Here is a 24,322-nt window from a genome sequence, read left to right on the forward strand (position 1 = left end):
AACATAAACAAAAAACAAACAAACAAACAAACAAACCACACCACAACAACAAAAAAAAAAGAAAACAAAAAAAGAAAACCTAACTTTGGAAAAGATATAGCAAGGTGTCCCTCTGCCTGCTGTGCATCTCTCAGTAGGATACAAATGAAGATGGTTTCAATCTAAGGAATAACACAAGAGACTGGCCAGATGATAAGACAATGCCATTTGATAGATCCTGTGTTTTATTTATTGCTGGGATCTCCATCTGTGGCACTCAACATCAACTACACAAAATAGGAGCTTTCCACACTGTCAGCCAAATCCCAATTTGGTTCTTAATAGATTCAGATTTTAAGCATTTTATGATTATTAACTATTGCAGTGGGACTACAAACGTGTGCATGACTTCCAAGACTTCACAACTAAATAAGATTCAGCAAGTACATACTGGAACAGGTTGCACAGAGAAGCTGTGCATGCCCCATCATTAGAAGTGTTTGAGGTCAGGCTGGATAGGGCTTTGAGTAACCTGGCAGGGAAGGTGTCCCTGCCTATGGTAGGGGGTTTGGACTAGATGATCTTTAAGTTATCTATAAGTAATTACAGGAAGGGGAAGCATGAAGTTTATTTTAACATGCACAGCAAAGCTACTGCACAACATGATCAAATTTGTTCATTGCAAAATAAAAATGAAGTAGAAGCCATGTTTCCTTGGATATCATGGAAGAACTGAGTCTTTGGGATGTCTTGTGAATAACTTTAAGGAACATCTTCAAGGAGCCACCTAGGAAGCACACAGATGACTTAACTCTTACCTCTCCAACAGGTATATAATGAGGTTGCTCAGCACACAGCTATAAGGTTTGAAAGAGCAAGATCAGTTTGGATGATGGCAAGAAGTTTGAATAAATTACTGAGTTGGAAAGGAGACAGTTGATTGAAGAGGAGAAGTAAACATGCACACCAATAATTGGGGGAAATTTTCCCAGCAGCAAACTGTAATAGGAGTGATGTGTGGTACTGCTTGTTTTTCCTCTTCATGGCAAAGGGACTCATCAGTCAATAATGAGCATGATGCATGCATGAATCAGAACCTACATTTCTGAGAAAACATCTACAGACAGAAAGAGATAGGTGGAAAAAAACATTCAGAGTTATTTCAAAAAACCCACAGAGATCACTGTCTCAAAGGACCTTGATAATCCTATGTACCACTGCACCTTCTCTCAAAAGTCTTGAGTGTCTGCACATGTGCAAGACTCAAACAGTACAGAAAGTCTCGCTGGAGTTATCTGGGATGATCACTGTAAATTTATGAGGTTGCTAAAGCTCATAAGAAGACTCTTGGAGGCAGACCTATACCTGTTCCCTGATCAGGTTTGTTTGATCTGCAAAACTGCTGCTGAACTCTGGGAGAGGGTGATAAGGAAGTTAGGGTCATAAAGAGAACGCAGTTCCCTCCTAGAGATCAACATGGTTTCAGTTATTTGGATAATTCAATTATTTGGATAATTCAATTGTAACAATACCAACACATGCTGATATTTTATTTGAGTAAAAAGCATTGGCTTGCAAATGATCTATTTGAAACACTGTAAGGAATTACATTGAATTATACCCATTTCCCACCCAATGCTTTTCAAATGAATTATGTTCCATTATCACACTTTTTTACTATCACATGGCCAGCTTGAGTATGTGAAATGGCTTCTGGCACAGCCAGAGGGAGTCTTCACCAAACTACAGTTTTGTGCTGATTTGGTCAGGAATTGAAACAGGGAAAAAAGAGTTACTAAGCAACAGCAGGCCAGGAGCAGGAAAAAGGTCTGCAGCCTTAATTGATACTAACTTTAAAAAGCAGTGCAGCAGTAAGAGAGGGCTCAAGATGTGAATTTTGCTGCTTTGGAAGGAAAACAAAACCACAAGAAACCCCAGGCAGGCAGTCTCTATGAGATCTGGATTCTTTGTCCATACCAACTATTTGCTGCATGTTTTGCAGAGACATAGAGTAGCTTATTCTCAGTACTGAACAAGAAGATCCAGATATAACTCTTTTATTTGAGAACCCAGAACACATAGCTTTGCTCTGTGGCAACTCTCTACTCCTACCTCAGAAAAGAGGAATGCGGTATGAATTACAGCTCTATGGGTCCCCAAGACATTGCCATCCACAGAACTGACATCATGTCCAGATATAGCTCTCCTTCCCCTTCACTACCTATGGTTAAGATAGTTATTCCTTTCTAGAAAGCCAGTCCAAGTGGAGTGCAATCACTCAGGCTAGTATAAGAGAATTTGCTTAGCTAAATCTCTATTAACATGATCAAGTGAGGCAGAAATCCTGGCAGTTTCCTTCCAGAATCCATATCTATTTCCTCCTCTTCTACTGTAAGCAAAGTAGTTTCATGAGGATGTGGTAACAGAACACGAGTTATCACATGAACACTTACAAATTTAAATGAAAAAGTCCTTGATGTGGAAAGTGCTGTGAACTCTACTACTGAACAATCAACCTTTATTTGCCTAGCTAGCAGTACCTTCAGCTGAAGTTATTTGCTTTAGCTTCACCTGAAGAAAACCTGATTTCCTATTGAAGCACTGCCTTTTTGTAAGATATAAGTTATACAGTTGTTTGTTTATTTTATAGGAGCCAAACACATGCAAAACACCATACAAACATGATGCTGAGTACCTCATACTACTGATTAACTATTATCTTTTCTTCCCATTTCTGCATTCTTTGATTTTGCACTTAAGTATACTAGATTTCAGCATTTACTGGTTTTCCCACATACTCCAATGTACTTAAAGTGACTAAAATGAAACCGCAAGAGGTAAAACTACTAAGATGACTGTTGCTGAGGAGGAAAAACCAGCAACCCAGGTCTGGTTCATTCAAACTGTCTGATGATTAGTATTTAAAGTGTTGAGAGTTAGAGTCATCTTCTGCTCTGATCTGTATTGCTGCAAGTCAACTGAGCTTATGAAATAGGATCTGGCACCATGAAGAGGACTGTCCCTTCACAGGATACAAGTAATAGCCACTTGAGTAAATGCAAGTTACTCATATCCTGCCGGTGGACTAATCTGTCTCTGTACATTCATGCACATTTTTAGTTGCCTCCAGGAATCTGAAGGCGAATCTCATTTGTTGCCTAATGAAACTAATTTCACCAGATATAACACAAGCATACTGAAAAACCACTATTACTCATACATGAGGTGTAACCAATGCAGCATTTCTTAACTTCTGTTTGATTAGAGTCCATCTCTGAACACTCACCACCACATAAACCTCAGTCTCCCTGGTTGGCTATGGTACATTCCCAGATGATTTGCTTTAAGTCTTAAGGAGCAATTTGACCTCCCCTTTCTTCATCCACAACACTCTTACTTGTTATTCCTTTAAACTGAAGTGACTGCCAAAGAGTGGGGTGGCAGGTTGTACATTTTCCTTGGAGCCTGAGAACTTACCTTCCCTTTTTCAAAACAGAAGTGAACCATGCATTGCTTAGCTTAACTGTAAATGTCTGAAATGATGGACATACAATGATCAACCAGTCAACCTTGGCAGGCATCTAAAAGTGATACATAGATACATACTTACAATTCAAGTTTATATATACAGTTACATACATACACACACATACACTTTGAAATACCTCCAACGAGGTTATGCTACATATTAAATTACAGGCCTTGATAAAGTGTACAGCAAAGTAAGATGAAGGCATAATATTTGAAGACTGAATGCACTGGAAGAGTTTAGTGACCAGGCTGCAGAGATGAGATAATCCGGAGTTCTGAAGGAACAAGCCACACAGTTTCAGTAAGTCTACTAAGTCGTGGTATAATGATGACAAGTGAATAAAAAAAATCATCTGACAGTGAGACAATCATAGGCCTATGAGCCTGACTTCAACAGAAGACAAGAGCTTTTGAAGGACACAGGATGTTGCCTCCAACAAAAGGCAAGAGGTTTTGAACCATAGGCAATGTGGAGCACAGGATAAGATGCAGTATCAACTCATCAATAGAAAGAAGTACCACGCTAACATGACAATTCATTTTGACAAAATGAAAATGCAAGAAGTCTAATCTGGACTTCAATAAAGCACTTGATATGGTGCCATATGGCTCCACAAATGTTAGTGAGGTAGGAAAAAACCCGACATGCAAAATTTATGCAGTTAATAAAATGCATGTGAACTTCAGCCAGTAATATATGATGTTCCAAGAGAAAGTAGTGGGATGAGGCAGTGTTACTCCAAGAATGGTTCTCCACTTTTTAATGCTGGGAGCTAACAACACACAAGTCGTAAGGGTGCCGGCTCCGCTTTGCAGACGGGAGGCACGGGAAGATCATGTGAAATGAGCCAAGGACGCTCAAAGATGAAGGTGAAGTTTGCCGGCATAAGAGGAGAGGCCTTTCTGAAAAGCCACAGCGGAAACAAGCGGGGAAGCCCTCGGCGCTGTGGAGGACACAGCCAGCCCGCTCCTGCAGCTGCCGAGCAGCCCGGCGGTCCCGGGGCGCCCCGCGGCCGCCCCCCCTCACCTTGACCGCGGGGCCGCCGCTGCGGCGCTTTGTGGGGGCCGGGGAGAGGCTCCCCCGCGCCGGCACCAAGCCCGGCTGCCCTGGTTGAGGTCAGCCTGAACGCCGCGGAGCTACTTGCTCTAGTTTTTAGCCAAGCTTTTATCACCCCGCTTATAAAAGCACGCAACAGATTGCAGGGGAGAGCGCCATCAGCAAACGGATCTGGATTCCAGATCCGACACAAACTCCGCGTGTGTGTGTACGCGGGGGGAGAGAGTGAGCGCTGCCAAGCCCACGTTTTTAAGCCCGGACGCCCGTGGGGCAGCGCTCCCCAGCCCCACACCCTTCAAACCCGCCCCGCTCCGGCGGCAGCAGCCCCAGACCCCAGCGGCTCTGCAGCGCGACGGGACGGGCCACCCCCGGCCCCCAGCCGCGTTTGCTCCCCGGCTCCCCCGAGCAACGGGGCAGGGTAAACCTACCTGCCGAACCGCCCAGGGCATCCTCGCTCTCCAAAACCCCTCTGTGCTTCGCCCCGCGGAGCTCCCCCTTGGATTTCCAAACGAGCTTTACCATCTTGATCATCTCGGGCAAGTCCCAGGCCAGGGTCCCCTGCTGATAACCGGGCAGGCTGCCCATGGGAAAGGGCATCGGCTCTTCCCCCGTCCTCCTCCGCCTGCCCGGCTCTGCCGCGGGGAAGAAGCGCTCCAGCACCGGCATCCTGACCCGCGCCCCCCGCCGGGGAGCCGCAGCCACCCCCCGGCCCGAGCAGCCGCGATGGGCATCCAGAGCGGGGCGGGGGCACCCGGCCGCCCACCGCCGCCGCCCCACGCAGGAGGCGCGCCCCGCCGCCGCCTGGGCTCGGCCCCGCTCCGCGGGCGGGGAAGGAAGGAGCGCCGGGCACCGGCCGCCGCGCTCACCGGCCGCTCGCCTGCCCTCTGCGCGCCCTCAGCCCGCCGCCAGGCGCCGGCAGCCGGGGCGAAAGGGCTGGCGGGCAGGCGCGGAGCCGCCGCTCATGCCGGCGCGGCGCAGCGCCGAGCCCCGGGGGCGGGGGTGGGGGCTCGGGCCGCTGCTGCCGGCGGCGGCGGCGCGGCACGAGGTCTGGCGCAGCCCGGCAGCGGGGCTGGGCGGGCAGGGCCACCCCTCACGCCCTTCTGTTCACTAAGGAGGAGGGCAGGGTGGAGGTGGTTTGACTTTATCTCCGCCGTGATGCCATGGGGGAGCCCCTACTCCCCACGCCTTCGCCTTGCCGGGCTGGCTACGGAGCCGGTGGGGGGTTTGGTCTCTTAGTCAAACCCCGCGGTAACCTCGGCTGCCTTTCGGCCGGGATTCACGTCCCGTCCCTCGCTGCGAGTGCTGGGAGAGGGGCACGGGTCCGCTGGCGGCGTGCAGTGTGCCCCGCCTGCTCCGCTTTCGGACGCTAGCTGAGGCTTAAGTACCCGAAAGGAGCATGCAGAAGGGCAGCGAATGTGCTGGGGTTTGACGGGCCCGGGAGGAACGAGTTGCTGAGATCACGGATTTGGGGAGGGTGCGAGGTCTGTGCTGCGTCCTCATCGCTTTGGCTGCAAAGCTCCACCTGAATGGGTTCACGCTAGGACACTGTCTGATGGCAGCGATCACTCACAGACTCCAACGAGAAGACAATTATTCCTCGCTAATCTTTAAAAACAAGGCAAAGCCGCCCGGGCGAGTGCTCTGTCTCATACAGAAATGAGGTGGCGTGCCGGGGCTCTGCAGCCGCCAGCAGCGCTCGGGGCCTGGCGAGCGCTTCCCTGAGCACGTTCAGCGCTGCCCTTGGTCAGGCACTGCAGCAGCACCCGTCCCTTCCCTGGGATCCCTGACCAGGAGAGGCCTTGCGCTTTTCAGAACTTTTGGTTTGCCTTTTTACAATATATCCTTTTTAGCCTGTTGTTGGTACTGGTCTTGTCCTTTAGCCCTTAGTTCACAGAGTGTACAGCAGAGGGATGGGGGTGGTTTCTTGCACCAGCACTTAGTTTACAGTAAAATCGCAGAAGACAACTTTAGTGGGAATTATAATATTTCTCAGCAGGTATAATTAATACGTTTGTCTTCTTCAGGTTACACTCAATATTCTACCTTCTCTCCAGATGCAAAAATAAACTGGCGAACAGACAGAATCTTCCTTCCCAGAGTAAGAGAATACAAGAGAATGGAGTGGAAGTTAACACCCTTACATGTAGGAAAGCAAGGTGCACAAGCCTTTCCTCCTCATGCCAACTTCAGCAGGAGAAGCATGCTGTTTCCCCTGTTCTAGGATCCTCTGCCATGTTTTAGTGTTCCCACCTCAGACAACTCTAATGCTTTTCAAAAAGTAGCCATATTTTGACTATAGGCTGAGTGCCATACTGTTAGCATACTGTACTTTCAGGTCGCTGTCTCAAAAATTGTGAAATGCTTCCAAAGTATTATACTATTGTTGTTGTACTCTTATTTTGCAGAGTGCTTAGGATCAGGATATCCTGACTCTTGGAACAAAGGGGTTAAGAACAAAGAAAACAAATACATGATGTTCAGTACAGTAGCACAAGCATTAACACATTCATACAACGTATGGTTGTAATTTTGTGGAAAGGTAAAATTTACGGGTTTTAAGTGCATATGGCTTCTTGTAATGCTTAAGGTTTCTCATATTAGTTCATGTTGTGCAATTACTTTTTAAAGCCATGTTGCTCCTGTTAGAGAGGGATAAACTAGGCAACTGAAGTCCAAAAGACTTAGAAGGCTACTTACCTGCTGGGTGAGTTAAACCTTACACCCTAACTACTTCATTTTGGTTTTGAGCTACAAGGAGTTGCTGTAATTTTTTTTTTTTTTTTTTTTCAGTTATTATTTTTCCTCTTTGTTTACCTCTGCACTTCCTGTTCCCCACTGGGACAAAAAGCAGAAGTGCCAGAGACCTGTGAAAGGAAGGCTATCCCTTGTTGTGTTTCCAGCTTCACTGGGTTCAAAAAGTACCAGGTATTTTGGAAGAGAATGTGCTCACGGATGCCCAGCCCAAATTTAGATTAATATCTGAGCATATAGGTCTTTAAACAAACTTAACCACCAGCCCTCTGGGTAGCATCTATGGCAATCTTTTGAGTTTTCAAAATCTACACTACCTTTTTATATCATTAAAACCATGAAAAGTTTTGTGCCAACTGTAGCTGGGTCACTTGGATGTGTACCTGCCTTGTGAATGGGATCAGGCAGTCAGAATCAAAGCATTAATTCTTGTATTTGTTTTCACTCACAGTTCTACAGGTATGAAGCAGGAGATCAGTCAAAAAACAAACTGAAACTGTGATCTGTTGTTGTTACAGTTTTAGTGTTTCAAGAACCTATGTAATAAACCTGACAGTATTTTTTTTTTTTTCTGGGAAAATTAATGTCAAATGAAAGCAACTGCTCTAGATAGCCTGGAGGTGCTAAACTTGTGCTTCACAGTTGTTCTACAATTCAGTGGTTACTTTTCCTTAATTAATCCAAGATTTTGCTATTAATGATTGACTTTCCTTTTTTCATTTTTTGTTATAAGAATGGAGCCAGATAAGAGCTGCTCACAGGAAAGCCTGGAAAATATATATTTGATAACATCACTCTCAGAGACTTTTCAGAGGCAAAATGCTCAGATTTTGCAAGTTCTCTGTTTCTCTGACTTCAGTTGTGTTGTGATGATTTTACCCAACTTAAGGATGTGACCTCAACATAATGCTTTTCATTGCCCTTGAGAAAATCTGTCAGAATTAAAACATAACATACTCCTGCACCGCAATATACCCAGCCATTTGTGACTGTGTTTTAAACAGTCCTTGAGCAAGCTTGGCTCACCTAAAGATTCTCTTTTGCATTCTCACTGCCAGTCAGACTTGAAGGAAAACTTTCAGTAGAGATAGATGGCTTTATTGCTACTAACTGCACTTCTCTCCAACTCCAAGTCAAAGAAGCTTAAGTGATTACAAGAGAAATATAAATGTATTAGCTCTGGCCCTCGTTCATCCTGAGAAGCAATGCCAACAAAAAGGCGAATGGGATCAGATCTGAAAACCTGACAAGGCAGTGTGTCTTTTCACAGGTAGACATGAGAACTGGAAAAGACTTGAGGAAAATACTGTGGTGGGAGAAAAGGCAAGGAGTGAGCTGACAGATTAATAGCTGGTGTTTCATAATTGGTGTCTCTTAAAAAGTTTTACTTGTTTGCTTATTCACTCCAAAGTTATGTACTCAGAGCGGCAGCAGCAGAATTGCATGCCAGATGGTAGAGGAAGTGCCTCGTGTATCTTTCCAGTCTACTGAAGCCTGCAGGGCCGTTGTTAACCCACTGCTCTGGTTTTCATTGCAAGTCCCTTTCTTCCCCCTTTTTTTTCCCCTTCCTTCAAAGAAAAAGGAGGGAGGGGGAAAGAGAGAGAGACAAAAAGAAAAGCCATGGTTTAAACTGGCAATAGCACCATCCTTTTGGCTTTGAGCTATCCTGTCCTGTGCCAAATATACTGTCTCCAGCAGCTCTCCCACAACAAATCAGTCCAGACATACAAAAGCTGTAAAACAAGAATGGTGAAGAAAGATCCTTGATTCTCCCACTCTGTCCCCACCAGCCTTTTCCTTTTGCTTCCCTCCCCAAGCTTCATTCCCCAGCAATGACCTCCTGCTTGCCAGTACTGTAAGTGATATTGGGACCTCCAGCCTGCAACTTTGCTGACAACTTCCTTGGAGTACAGGCGTCTTTGCCTTTTTGTATTAACAGAAGATTGTAAAGGAGTAGTTATATTCTATTATTCATATTACTTCTATCTGATAGCCAATGTTTGTAAAAATGGCACATAAATTAGTAGAGTGGCAGATTCATTACTGTTGGTAACTTCGTCTATTCTTTCAGCTACCCCACACCACTGGGCCGTGTCACAGCCTACTAAGAGTACATCCCAAATAGATATCTGAAAAGATTTGATGTTGTCTCTTTATACAGCATATTATTTAAAAAGCTGGAAAAAGACTACCAAATTTTTCAAAAGTGATTAGCAAACATTAGGTACTCCAAATGTAAAGAACACCGTAAAAGACTATCAGATATGGATTTTTAGAAAGTGTAAAGCACTTGTCTTGAGATGGCACTTACTAGTGGAATCATCTTAAATCAGTAATCACTTATGAAAAGTGTGCCTTTGCCTCTGTCCTAGAGGCCACAGGGTCATGCAGAGACAATAGGCTCAGCCATTGCCTAGGAACAGAACCAAGTGATGACACCATCCCTGGCATCAAGCCTTAGAAGGCTTCAGGGGTGTGATGTGAGTTTAAGATAAAAGAGAAGACTGAGAATGCTGGGGCACTGTCATTACACATAAAGTAAAAAAGCAAAGATGTTGCATATTTGCAGGGCAGCCTACAGAGAAAACAAGAATGTGAGTAACTTTTAGATGGGACAAGGGAACAAAGTGCCTACGAAGCTTTGACAATATGGCAAAAGAAATATAAGCAGGCAGAGTCATGCAGAGCTTGCAAGAATTTTTCTAATGACCTCCTGGAAAGTTTGTTTCATTGCTTTAAAAATCTTAGCATAATTTTCATATTCTTTGCCCAACATTTGTATAATTTCAGATGTCTATTATTTAAAACTTTATTCTTACTAGTAAGAACAATTACGCTTAGTTATCTCTATTGTTGTCATTACTTTATGAAATATGAATAATTTTGTATTTATTGGGGGATAGTTACTTTGTCTTTGCTCTAGACTGGACATACAAAGTTCTATAAACTCTATCTCAGAACTTTTTCCAAGCTCTGACATTAATATTTTTACTATGAATTATCAACAATTTACTAGCATTTTATTTGGTGCATACTCAAAGTACACAGTAGGAGATTTTTCTATCTGTTACGATCTCATTGGCAAGAGTGGCAAAATAAATTTCTAAGGGAATGGTAGGATGCACTATTGGTTATTGCCTGAGCTGCACACAGCCCTTCTCCCTGAGAGCCTCACCTCCTGGGATATGTTGAAGATGGGCAGTGGTGTTCTGTGGGTTCACAGTAATCTTTTGGTTGCTGTCATCAATCAGACTCCTTGGAAAAAGGTTCTGGAAACGGAGGAGTGAGGATTGCTTGAGCTCTAGAGGGCAAGGAGCCAATTTCTTTTTGATTCTTAGCACATGTGAGATAGCACATTTTTATGATTAACAATTTGTACTACTAACTAAGAAAAAATGTTTGTGGTAAAGGAATAAACAGAAGTCCATAACTAATTTGAAACAGTGGGGTTGTGTAATTTTTCCATTGCCTGCTTTGGAATATTAGAAGTTCAGCATATTGAGCATAATGCTTAAAGTCTCCCACAGTATACAGTGAAACTCTATGTGGCTTTAAAGGAAATAACAGATAATAGACTCATCTCACCTTAATGAACCATAATAAGAAAATAAAACTGATAAGCAGAAGGAACAGTAAGAAGGGAATTGCCAGCATTGTAGTTAACTGTGTTGTACAATGTATCTGATGGACTCTGTTAGTTTATCCCTTCCTTCAGTTCTTTTGTGTAAGTGAGATTTACCTGAGCCAAGGTAAGGTCAAGAGATTTAAGAAAAACTCATTACCATCCCAAAAGAAGATGTTATGCAGTGATTGTTGCAGCAGTTTGCAACAGATGCCTAATAATGATCTAGGGTAATGGAGCGGGAGGTTAAGAATACTTCATCTAATTGAAAATTTAGGTAGAAATCAGGTAGGCAGAAAATAATAACCTATTATACAAGACAGTGGAAATGCTAGTCATCATCTTGACATAATAACCCTATAACAAGAATAACTGCAGCATCTTGCAGGATTCCATTTTGTGAATAAGTAAAAAAAGAGTTAGTAGAAAAAAGGACTAACAAGATGAGAGACACATTTCCCTTAAATGCAGAACTCATATTAAGTAATTGAATAGTCTCAATGAATTCAAAAGGATTACTGCCATCTTTAAAGATGAGCATGTGCATACATACTTCATCAGTTGGGACCTAAGTATCTAAAAATTATGGCAGCGGTTTGAAAGATGAGAGATGTGCCACATTTGAAATCTTTCTTCTTTCACCTGTTACCCTAATGAGATGGTGTGAGTGGCTGTATAGCCTACAGTATCCTTGCCCCTTATGGTATATAGAAAAGAGATGCAACTATAATTTAGTCTTTTCCTGTCTTTTGAAATTACACAAATAAAGTGAGTAGCCAAAAAAATCTTCATTAAGTGATATCTAGTTCAATCTGTTGTCAAATAAATCATAGTACAGTAGTAATAAATGGGACATAAATATAATGATAAATACAGGGCAATAATAGGGCTTGCTCTTTCACTTGTAAATCAGATATCTCAAGATCTGATAACCTAGTTTTTCCTTTTAGATTTCAAAATGGAGAGGGAATAATATGTGACTAGGAAAATAAGCACTATTTAAAATAAAATTAATACATATTTCTTAACTTCTAAAACTTGTTAGATATTTGATGACTGCACATACTAATATTGCAGAATATCTACTTGTTAGTCTTCAGTTTTTGTCTTTTTGACTAATGATTAATGGTGAATTTATCTCTGTGCATATTTAGACCCTATAAGGAGCGTTAGGATGGCATAGGTTAGCGATAGACCTTGTGCAGACCTCTCCCAAATTTATTCCTATTTGCAATGCGAGAGTAAAGTAATACAACTGAATTGGATTTTGCCCAATGCCGTGTACATTCTGATTGTGGACTCATTACTAGCGGTGACCAAATAAGCTTGATCGTTTGGTCAGGTTGAATACCTAGGCCACTAAATTATAGCTGAAGAAATTCAAATGATTCAGATGTGTATTTTGGATGGAATATCTGTGTGCTCTAATACCATTTCTACACATATGCGCATGCTGTGTCCGCACATCAGCTTTCTGATGATGTATGTACCCCAAAGCTGAGGTTATTTGCACTCTCACAGAAGTGCTATGGCTTCATTTCCCCACTTTGCATCTTGCATGACAGCAGCGAGTGCAGTTTGCTGTGAGGATGCACAGGAGATACAGCTGGGAAGTCGTGGGAAAGGTCTAACAAAGATGCACAAACATTCTAGTGATAAACTAAGCTCCCTCTGACCTAGTTTCTCATGACTGCAAAATCAGGCCATATTTACTGTAATCAAGCTCTTTGCATTTCTTACAAATGTGTTCGTGTAAATGTAGCTCCAATGGGATCAGCAGCTTTGGAGCTCTGCTGTCACCCTGTGCTGGCATTTTATTACCATGCCATTGATAACCACGCAAACACATGTTGGTTCTTTTCTTCACTGCAGCTTCCACTCAAAATGTAGTCTTGCTGTTGATGTTGCAGAAAGAGACAGACTCTGAGTACATAGCTTAGGGGGAAGAGGTACCTGTAACTGGTTAAAGGCATCCACTAGATCTGCAGATGGAGAGAAGGCTTTCTGGAAAAACTGTTTCTCTCAGATGTGTTTGGGCAGGCTGCTCTCAGCAATGCAGTTCCAGCTGCAGTACGCTTTCCAAGATATCCTGACCATATGTAATACCATAAATGTTTTCCAGTGTTTCCTGAGATATCTTTTCTGATTTTTTTTTTTTTCAATTCAGGCAATCACACATTATTTTGCAGGGCTCTACACTGCTCTTATGATAGCAGTATTCATTTAGATGCCTAGTAATTGTAAGATACATTATTTTTAAAAGTCCATAATTTGTCAAAAGCTTAGTAAAAGAGGAAAACATTGAGGTTGTTATGGTCATGTAAATAGTGTACTGTATACAGATTTTTTCCCAGACAGTAGCCACTCAATGAAGTGTGAGCTTTGGTCGTGGTATTGACATCCATAAACATCTCTTTCCATCAGTAGCAATTTGGTATCAGAAGTTTTCAGGTGAGATAGTACAACATTTCTGTCTCCCTTTCACTATCTGTTCAATACTTTCCAACTCAGGGACTATATTTGCCAGTGCTTGATGTGTTTTTCTGAGGTCTGCAATATCATATGTCAAACAAATTACAAGACATCGCTGGTTACTTATTCTCACAATTTTAAGACATTTGGGTTACTCTCCTTAGTTTGCCTTCTGCTGAGAGAGGTCCTGTAAAAACAACAACAAAAAACTCCTTTTCAGCCACCTTTGGGTGGGATGAGAGAGATAACTGAACAGAAAAGTGATTGCTCCCACAAACATTTTCTGCCACCCACAGCTGCAGTCTGAAGATACTTAATTCAGAAACCAAGCTGAGATCCTTAGAATGACAGGTGCCATCTTCTGTCTATAAGCATGGGCTCAGCAAAGTGTGATCCTTTCTTTGAAGTCTGCAAAGGATGGATCACGCTTAGTCCCTGTTAGCTGAGGAAAGAAAACTGAGGTGATGAAGGGAGCACTGAACTGTCAGGGGCAACTGTGCTCCCCAGTTCTGCATTCAATTTCCATAGAGCCTAGTTCATGATCTTGAGTGTTTTGAAAAGTGGAGATGTTACGGAGTGTTTGTTGCTGTGTCCTAAAATCAGAGTTAAAAAAAAGTCTAATAATGGTCTAAGTCCATCTTCTTGAAAATGTTGGTTTGTTTTTAATGGAATATTATGCATATACTAAATAAGTAAAATGGTTTCTGTTATTTTTATCAAGAACTTCTTATGCCCTTCAATGAAATTTCTTACATAGTTTTTGCTCTTATTTTTTTAAGTATAATATCAATGTCCAAGCAATACCAGATGAAACTGGTTTCAGCCACCATTAACTTTGGCTTTTCAGAAAGGGAAAGAAATCCTTTAGTGTTTCCAGCTTCAGCAGAAACATTGGCACAGGAAACAATTTCATGGGGCTAGCATGCAAGGAAGTGATGTAACTTTTACCAGATTTTGTGACTGTGTGGAAAAAAAATCAAACATCAGTTGTCCTGTCACGCTATTAAACCACTAGTCTCCTACACTGATGAATTAGAAAATGAACTGCACCTCCTTTGCTGACATTTTCCATCTACATCAGCTTTTTTGTTTTTTTAACAGCTAAATCTCAGATTTCCAACTATGCCATCATATGTGCTTCTATAAACCCAATAGGAAATACTTATTTAAGTCTCATTTTTTCATGAACATAAACTTCCTTTTTTAGTCACAGCATAAACAGAAGTCCATGTTCATCTAGGCCTCCCTGCTGGAGTTTTTTCTTTTAAAAAGCAGAGCTCCTTAGTTCAGAATACAATTGCTAACATAATTAAAATAATGTTAACAGCAGCAAGTTGGAAAGCAGAATTTGTTTTATAAAAATGTCAAACTTTGTTTTTATTAAAAATTAGAATTTACAACCAAATGTCCATCAGGCAGAATTTAAAAATTTGCAGTAAATTACTACTGAGAAAACATTTTTTTTCCTTTCGTTGCAGTGAGTAGTCTGTTGAGATAACTTCAAAACATTGCATTAGAATAACAGATCCTATAACCTGATATTTGAATAACATTTAACCTGGTATTTGAATAACATTTGAATAAACATGTTAGAATATTAAGGTCTAAATAAATTAACAAAACAATAGTGAAGGAAAAAGGTCAGAATGTAATTCTGGTTGTTTTCTTAAAATGAGAAAATAGAAGCAAATTTCGCTCGTGAAAATACGTTAATAAAGATATTTGTTTAGAAAAAAAATAGAACTCCGCCTTTTCAGAGGCAAAATTACTCCACTAAAAACATTTCAGCTTTGCTGTAGCTATCTTATCGACCATTTTTTATCTGAAAGTGTGTGAAAGCAAGAGCAAGCACTGGACAGAGTGAGGATGCATTGGAGTAAAGAGCTCAATAGCTTGCAAGTGCTTTGTATGTGCCACAGACAAAGGAAGACCTGAGAGCATCTCTGTAGCACTCAGATATCTTTGTACCAACCATGGTAAAAAACCAGCCTTGGCAGCTGTGCAGTTAGTGCCCTTTCCTGTGGCTGAGATCAATGAAACGTGATGTACCGTGGTAAGAGCAACAGGCAGAAATTTCCCTGCTGAATCAATGATAAACTACAGAGACATAAGCAGGAGAGAATGAATGGTAAAAGAGAAGTATATACATTCAGTAATCGATAGCTGTTCACTACAGTTAATTACTTTTATTTTATAAAAAAGGTAACAAAAGGAGAAGACATTTAAAGCAGGTGATAATTGGTCTAGATAAGATAAAAAATACTAACTTTGTAGATTGTGTATTTAAATATTAAAGGTCAATAGAAGTATTATTTAATATGTGCATCAATTTTAGGTTATTTTTCTCACTTACATGAAGCATAAAGCCAAATATAACTTTCCTAATTGTCTTTTTTCCCCCCTTTATTAATAAATGCCAATATACCTCACTGTGCATGTGGGAGTACAAATAATTTTGGATTAGATCAATTTGGTAACATATGTCTGTGTGGTTGGAGCCTTGTTTTACTAGATGTTATACAGACATGTCCTAATTATCATTCAAAGGTCAATGTAAGAAACAAGGAGACTTTTACAATGCTGACTTTAGATACCCAGCTTAGTCACTAACTTAAGTAGGAATGAGACAGTCACCAAGGGTACAATTCAAAGTACCCAAATTAGCCTTCTACTCTGAGTCACTGTATCACAGAGCCTATGTCTTCGCTTCGACTCAAAGAGGAGCCATGGGAAAACAGCTAGATAATTTAACCAGCCAAGATTTTGCTGATATTTGGGCAGACTGCTTGCACCCTAAATTACAATAATGGACAGTGGAGTAGCATTTGGCACAGACCAAACACCCTAAATTGTAACAATTGCTGTTTAACAATTGTTTAGTAGAATCCATCACGTCTTTGGCAGAAATCCAAACAACCAGACTTTTATTCTTTTTGTTTGGAGGTTCAAAATGTTCTATTGCTTTCTAAATAAATAAATATTGGAGTCAGCTGTGTGCCTCAGCTTCTGCTGAGATCAGAAGTGGAAGGATGAGAACAGTGCAGAAAGTGCTACCCTTTAGTTGTTTCCAGGGGGAAGAATCTCATGAGAAAATTCTGATCTTTGGTTTTCTGTCTGAATTCCCAGATGCTAAGATAAATTGAAACAAACATTCAGAATTTTAAATGTATTTTTTTAATAAAGTGGTATCACCAAGTCTTTTGCCTGTTATTTGCTTAAACATATTAAGCACTATTGCTTGAAAAGTATAGATTTTGTAAATTCAGGCTTTGAAGCTCAAGAAAATAGCAATAGTAGTGGCTGTAGGAAAATTCATAAGTTAAGAGAATATCCAAACCAGTCTTATTTTCAGCAGTTTTGACATTATATATTCTTATTTATGGAGTTTTACTCTATTAATGGCATTCACTTCCCACTCCCCCAGCCCCCACCGCCCCTGTTTTTTTACAGTCGTTATGGAAAAAAAAAAAGAAAATGAACTGTGCTTTTGTAGTGGTCTTACATCTCTACAGATGTCAGCTCAATAGCATAAAAAAGATGTCACATACGGCACATAATCTTAAAAAGTAACGTACTTCTTTTCTGAGCAGATATTAATTCAGCTCCCTGGACTATCACATTGCCTGTGCAATACTAGCAAAATTAATCACTTTGGCCATATCTAAGCTGCCTAAACTGAGGAGTTCCTCCTAGTTCCGGGGTTGGCAATGTGAGATAACTCAGGGCTGGGATGAGGTCTGGAGCCTACTCATCCTTTCTTTCTTGCCCTCTGATTTCTCTGGGAAGAATTTCAGTGATGTAAGGTGCAAAAGCACCAAGCTGCACAGGATAATGTTGTTTGATTAGGAAACCAGAGCTAAGTGGCTTTTAGTGCCTTATACCCCCACACTGTATAGCTGTAACTATTTTCTTATGGCTAATATGATAAATAGTGTTACCTTTCCTCAAAGGCAGAAAACAAACATAAATGTTACAAATAAAGAGCCTTTGGCATACTGCAGTAACAGAGGCCTTATACCTCATCTTAGATACTTACACGTATCTACCTCAAACATAGTTATTCTGTACTATCAAGATTTATATCTATCTGGTCACCCTCAAGGTTCAGGTGCAATTGGCAAGACTGTACAAATAACAAATACCGGTTGAAATGTAACACTGTTAGCCAGGTTCAGAAACGGTGTTTTTTTCAGGGAGTTGAGTAGGAGTTTGTCACTTTGCAATGCCTGTGAGTCATGCGCAGTAGCATGGGCAGCCCAGCATGACCTTGCAAAGTGCTGTCTCCCCAGATAACCTTCAGGCCTCAGTGTCTCAGTTTGCAGGACAGCTGAGCAGCCTTCCCCTGGGCCAGGTGTGCACAGGGATGGAGTACTTGCAACCACCCCTGGAGTCCTCAGCAGGTGCAATGTTCAAGAGGTGTTAGGTAAGTCTAGCTATCTTATTGTCCAGTCCACTTATTATTGACAAAAAAGTGTCTTGCCTCTGTAGTTGCTTTTATTCTGAAGAAGTATTGAAAATATTTTTTTTCCATCCACATTTGAACATGTTTTTATCTTTTATTATGTAGTCTTGCCAATTACATCTGGGCTGTTAGGTGAGGGGACAGTTGCAAACTGGTAATAGCTATAAGCTCTGCTGTTCACCAATGGCTGAAGTGTGAACATTACTGAAAAGGATTGGATATAAGTGCTATTTGCATCTATGTAACTGGAATATATTATGAGGGAAAATTTAAAATAATGTTGTGGCCAAAGCAATATTTTCATCAGAAAAGTGTGATGAGAATCAATTCTGGTCACAAAAGCAGAACGAGGACCAATTCTAAGAATCATCTTTCATAGCCACAAGGAACAAAGTCTCAGTTACTTATCCCCTATAATGTTTGGGACAAGTCATTTCCCTTAATTTAACACAGAGAAGAGTCGTTACCAAATTCATCTTTTATTTCAGCCCCATTGTGACCGAATGGTCACAGCTGTCAGCCAGAGCCCACACTTGCAACCTGGCCCATGTTGGGTCAAGCCGTGGACCCAGCTGGAAGCTGAGATGCTCTGGAAGTGAGATGTGCTCAGAAATTGCCTTGCCTGGCCTATCGCCAGCTCTTCGTGCTGCAGCACCGAAATCAGCTGCAACAGATGCCCACCTCTCCACCTACATACCGAAAAGTACTGTTGGTGTTGAGGCAAGTCAGTTTGCTCTGCATCCTAAGTGAAGGGATGTGCCTCTCTGAGAGGAGCTAGTGCTTAAATGCTTTTCAGTGTGAGCTAAACTGTATGAAGAGCTGTGAAATAACGAGATAAGGAGACAGAAATTTCTGTGTGGGATTTTTCTGCTCCAGCCATGTGTGGCCTTGAGCGAGAAGGAGATCTTCCTATCCCATTCTGAAGTAACAGCGTCTTGTTCCTGAGCAGAACTGATGCGCAGTAATAGAATTTGAAAAGTTGTCATTATGGATAGCTGTAAGCAATTTCCATGCATTTCTTTCACATACGCTATTTTCCATGTTACAGAAGATACTTTTTCATTTTGTTAAATTTTGCCAAGAATTTCCATAAAACTCTTCCAATTGTGCTACACTTAAAAGTATTTAAATGTATTAATTTATTTTTCATTATGAATCAGGATGTTTTAAAACTTAGAAGCAACAGGCTTCTAAGAGGACTGCTGATTTGGGTGTCCTGATTCCAGACAATCCAGTTAGAAGAAACCAAAATGAATTGACTTTTAGGAACTAAAGAAAAAATATAATCTGACTAAGAAGGTTATCTTTTTAATATGTTGCATGTTGGTATCATAAAATCATAGCCTGAGGTTCTAAGTTATGCTGGAAAAGATATAACAGCAAAGTAAAAGGTATCATCATTCCTTAAAGAGCCAAATTTCCTTTTTAAAATATGTTGTATCATGTTTCTTGGCTGGACTAATTCTTTCTATGTCACGGAACATTCTCTGCATTCACGAAGCATGTCCAATTTAGTGATTTTTCTCTATTATACCATATAGAATGCCTTTTATTTACACAATGTAGTACTTTGCATTTGCTTAGTACTGCACAATGAGCATTGTATGTTTTCTAGAAAACATCCACTCCCACTGATGCTTGTACGTATGGAGTAGGTATGTGTGCAAACATAAAAGACAAGGTGAACATAGCCACTGCCACACATGCACATGTGGGTCATAGAGAATTAAAACCATAAATATCAGGCAATATGCAAGTCCCTCTTTATGTCTCTGGCTGAATTACTTGTGACCATTTAAAAAAATAAAGATTGGACACCAGTCGCAATTAAGTGTTTTAAAATTCCTGTAATTATTCTATAATCAGAAGTAGCTGGTTTTAACATAGCTCCTCAGTAGAAGGGCGTGAGAAGGTTTGAGCAGACAAGCGAAAAGTGTCTTGGATGTCTGATTCTTCATCCATGTGAGCACTCTCAAAGTCTTAACTGCTCTCTCTTATTCTAATTCCTCCTCATGGAGGAGGAAACTCCTGAGCTAGTCATTCTCAGGTCCTTTCTGGTTAACCAACAGAAACAGTTAATTTGATTCATGTGAGGTATTTACATTACTATACTATGAGCTGGAAAGAGCTCTCAAAATGCCTGTGTCTGTTGACTGTCAGGAAACCTTAGAGATAAACATTTTATTGTGAACATATAAAGGTACAAAAGAGATAAGGAGAAAGCATAGTGCTCCCCCCGGTGATGCTATGTGCTGTTTGTTAAGAGAATTTACCACTCTCAGTATTGTGCAATATAAATTCCTTGCTTAGAGCTGAGATCCCTCATATATACTCTTCAACCACTTCCTCCAGTGCCTTTCTGCCTGCCTTCTTTCCTTTTCCTAGATGAAATGCCTTCTTAAGCAGGAGTTTAGTGGAGTAAGAGAAAATAGTAAAAGGACTCAGAACTAGGATATTTTTTATTCTGAAGTTCCATAATTTATTGTGTAAATTTAATATATTGGATCTAGGCATGAAAAAATATGCATGAAAATATCTTGGATCTATGCATAAAACATGACTAAACAAGCCTAGGATCTATATGAGTCTTGATATTTTGGCTCAGTACCAGTCTCTTACAAACTTTTTCCCACTTCTCTTAGCAAAAACAATCTACAGCTTCAGCCAGGGTTATCTGTTTCCATGTGCAGCTTATGACGGGAAAAGAGCTTACAAGCGTTAACAGATATTCCGTAATGATAAGACAATGAAATTAAATACCTCCAAAGAACTCCAGTAGAATTTTTTTCTCTATATAATCCTAAGGAATTACATCAAATCCCATTTAGATAGCCCAAGTTTCAGGGGACAGTTAATGACAGAAACAGTAATTACAGGAAAGGCTACCTCAAAGAGCCCGAGTTCCACATCAGTAACGAACTGTTACTGATGGATCAAGAAGATAAGGCCACCTTTACGGAAAAACGGGAAAGGGTCTAAAAACAGATATTCCTGTTAACAATGGGAAAATATCTGGAGAAAAGCCAAATCCTTATTATTTGTGCAGCCTTTAGGGAGGAAAGTATTGTAATGTATGGTTTCCATACTATGAATATAGAAAATTAAATGAGCAACCAAGAAGCTGTTCAATCAAAAATCTATCTTGAAAGGTAGCATATAGCATTTACGTGAAGGTTTTTTAATGCTTATGTGATTGGTTTGGGGATGTGTATAATAAGAAACACAGAAGTGTGCCTTAGCATATGAAAGAGCAATTGAACACAGAAGGGAGTCTGACTTCCTATCACATGGTTGAGCAAGGCACTGAAGGAGGTGTATCAATTTTCTGGTGCCAAGAGATATGAGGGAGAATGCTGCTGGGATCTGCAGCTGACCCAAGCCAGAGAAATTACTTTGTTTGGTATAACTTTGTGAGCTTTCATGTGCTTGATTCCCTGGGGGCAGGAGCTAAAACATGTTGTGATGTGATAGTCCTCGACTTCCTGGAAGCAGGAGGTAGCCCACCAGATGACTGATTGCCTCAGCACACTGAGGTGGCCGAGCCAGCCAGTTCCTAGAATCTCCTGGGTCAGTCAATGGGCGATGTGATAAAAACTCCCATTACAGTTCCAATGTGACAATTAGGACTTTTGGGATGCAGCTGTAACACAATTTCAGCAGAGGGACAGCTGATCAGCCAAAGAGTGGAAGCAGGGATGGGAGGTAAGTGAGGACAGGAGGTAAATGAGGGCAGAAGCAGCAGAATGGCTAGGTCTTGTGAGGTTTCCCATCATTTGGGCAGCCCGGTGTTAGCTGAGAGTGGCAAATTCAGGCACGGTTAATGATGGACCCCCCTTGTACATCAGCTGGAATTTTTATTGCACTTGTAGGGTGAAACAGGCCAATGTGTAGGCAGAGCTAGATGGCAATAGCAGGTATTCACTACAGTTGCTCTCTGCTGGCTAGAGCTAGAACTAGACCTCCACATCTGCTGGGGGATGTACATGTTCCTCACTTTTGTCAACTGGTAACTTCCTGGACTTCTGAATTAGGGGAGTCTAAGCTTTACCCTACCATAGCAATGAAATTCCAAGAGCACAGGTCTGTAATTTAACAATAATCATGAAACCAGTAAGCCACAGCTTTGTTTAAGTAAGACCTGGTTAAGTCACATCTCTTAAAAGTAAATGAATAGGAAAGATTAAAGTGGATTCAGTAGTGAATGATTATCTTTGACCACTTATTATCAACTAGATGGCCTTATGCCTTTAAATCTGGGATAATTATGGTTTTCTCCAACAATATTCAATTACATGACAAATAACCTTGGCGTCTAAGGCAGAAACCTCTGATATGCGTCACTTCTTACCTCAAGAAGACTGTTTTATCAGAGTTATCAGTGCTGGCTGCTGAAAAATCAGCCTGCTATTGTTACATTTCCATTCAAAGCACGCTGTCTTCCAAAACATCCGAGCAGACCTGACAGACTGATGGCTGGGAGTACTTTGACATACTCTACCAGAGGGAACTCCTGGGGGGAATAAACCAACTGCATTCATTGCACTTCCTCCTTTATAGCGTGTGATAATATAGCTGGGGAATGCAGGGCCAGTCTCTCCCATGAGAGACCAAGCAGCAAATACATACAGGAAATATTCAGTACATATTTCTGATTTGCACTGATTTCATTCCAGGTTCTTGTTAATGCAAAGTACAAAACCAGAAATGTCTTGCACTGGGAGAAAAATGTCTTTTATATAATGAGATCAATCACTCGCAAACGCAGTGAAGTATTACATTTCTGATTAGCCTTAGATCCCATAAGCAATAAAGACTGAAAATTGTTATTAGAACAACAGGTGTTATAATTAAAATTCTTCCTAAGAATAGAAGGTAAGATGAATGAAGTTTGTACAGTAACATCTTGTACTGTCTTACAGTCTCTATAATAGAGAAAAACGAGTCATGAATTTCATTATAGAACTGTTCAGGATATTCTTTAATAGAAACAGCTATTTGATATATGATGTGTTTAGCAACTTAGCTATATAATGTGCTAATTATCTGGGGATTTGCATATAATATATTTAAATATGGTTTACATTTTTAGTTATTGCTTTTAAGACATCTATAATCATAGAAAGAAAAACTGTCTTCCCAACCCTCTGCCAGAAAAAGAGAAGCTTTTGACTCATGGCTAATAAAACTTTTATTAATAATTAAAGAATGTTGTTGATTAGAAGCAGCCTTCAACTGCTATGCATGCATCTTACAGATGAGACCTATCAGTCTCTGATTCTTACTGAATGTGAGAACATGGCATAGGTCATCAAGATGTTAAGGACTAGATCCAAAAAATGTTCCTGAATCAGGATTTAGGAATTTCAAATAGGATTTTGTGCTTAAATCCAAGGGTAAGACCCTGAAAACGCCCACATAGCTGTTGTTTGACATTGAAAATGCTTCAACAGTGTGCCTGGTGTGAACGTCTGGCTTTGCTTGCTTGTTTGCTTTTTAACCTTAAAACCCAATCAATGACTGAAAGATCTGAGTGTGAGCATGCTCAAAAGCACCTCAGGTTGGGGCAGAGCTCAGAAGCCACTGCTACTTTAATGTTTCCATCCTATTTGCATCCAGATATGAAGGACTCATCTCCTGAAGTCCCCTTGTGTGCATGCCAGGCAGCGTGCTCAGCACACAGCAGGTACAGGGTGCAGCTCATTGCAAACTCTAGTGGTGACCGTTAGAAAACAGGACCAGGACAAAAATAAAAGCCTTATCCTTATATAAAAAATAAAACTGCACATGGAATTTATATAGCAGTTTAGCATTTACATGGGTTATCCAGCAAATGGGTGGGGGACAGGTTAAATTTCATTGTCTGCTGAGGGGAATGCTTCTTCCACAGCTTATAGCTCCCAGCAAAACGCCTTGCCTGAAGCGTTAGGTGTGCTGAGCAGGAACAGCCTGTCTACGCAGAAAAGAATTCAAGGTTTGTTGTGTATGTGTCTGCAAGAGTGAAATGACTTTGTAATGTAATGGTTATGACAATCACCTAGGATGAGAGAGAACAAGGGTCTTGGCTATGCTTCACAGTCTGCTCTTGGATTTTGTTACACGACTTTCGTGGGGACTCCTGGTTTAGAGGCTGCAGCGTAGGAAAGCTTTTTCAGTAGTCTGGGATTTCAATTAGAGTAGATTATGCTGTAATTTTAAAATGTAATTTATTTTTGGCTTTTAAGACAGTCTTTTTTTCATTTAAGATTTTTTTTTTTTTTTTAAATTTAAGCTAGGTTTACAGTAGCTCTCTGTGGTTTGACAGTTGGTCAGGTACTTGTGAGCCAAATCAAATGCAGGAGCAAGAGTCCTCAAGTGAACAGGGACTGTTTGTCATTAGTTTGTCCATATTCTCTTTCTAATTGGCTGATAAGTTTTATCCAGATGCTTTCAAAGCCCCACTGGAACTGAA

At 40.9% G+C, this 24,322-nt stretch overlaps 1 protein-coding gene across 4 annotated transcripts in view; it reads right to left on the reverse strand.

Annotated features, from left to right (window-relative positions):
• The window catches only part of PDE7B (phosphodiesterase 7B), a 230,061-nt gene that overhangs the window by 85,323 nt on the left and 120,416 nt on the right, over window positions 1-24,322 (reverse strand). Inside the window, exon 1 of one of the 4 annotated variants that reach the window (XM_065833860.2) lies at window positions 4,996-5,454. The exons of the other annotated variants lie outside the window; for them this stretch is intronic. Coding sequence (XP_065689932.1) covers window positions 4,996-5,233 — 238 coding nt within the window. The 5' untranslated portion in view covers window positions 5,234-5,454. Of the gene's footprint in view, window positions 1-4,995; window positions 5,455-24,322 lie in introns of those variants that run through there. 4 annotated transcript variants of the gene reach the window in all.

The sequence above is a fragment of the Patagioenas fasciata genome, chromosome 3, assembly GCF_037038585.1.
Source record: "Patagioenas fasciata isolate bPatFas1 chromosome 3, bPatFas1.hap1, whole genome shotgun sequence".
NCBI lineage: Eukaryota > Metazoa > Chordata > Aves > Columbiformes > Columbidae > Patagioenas > Patagioenas fasciata.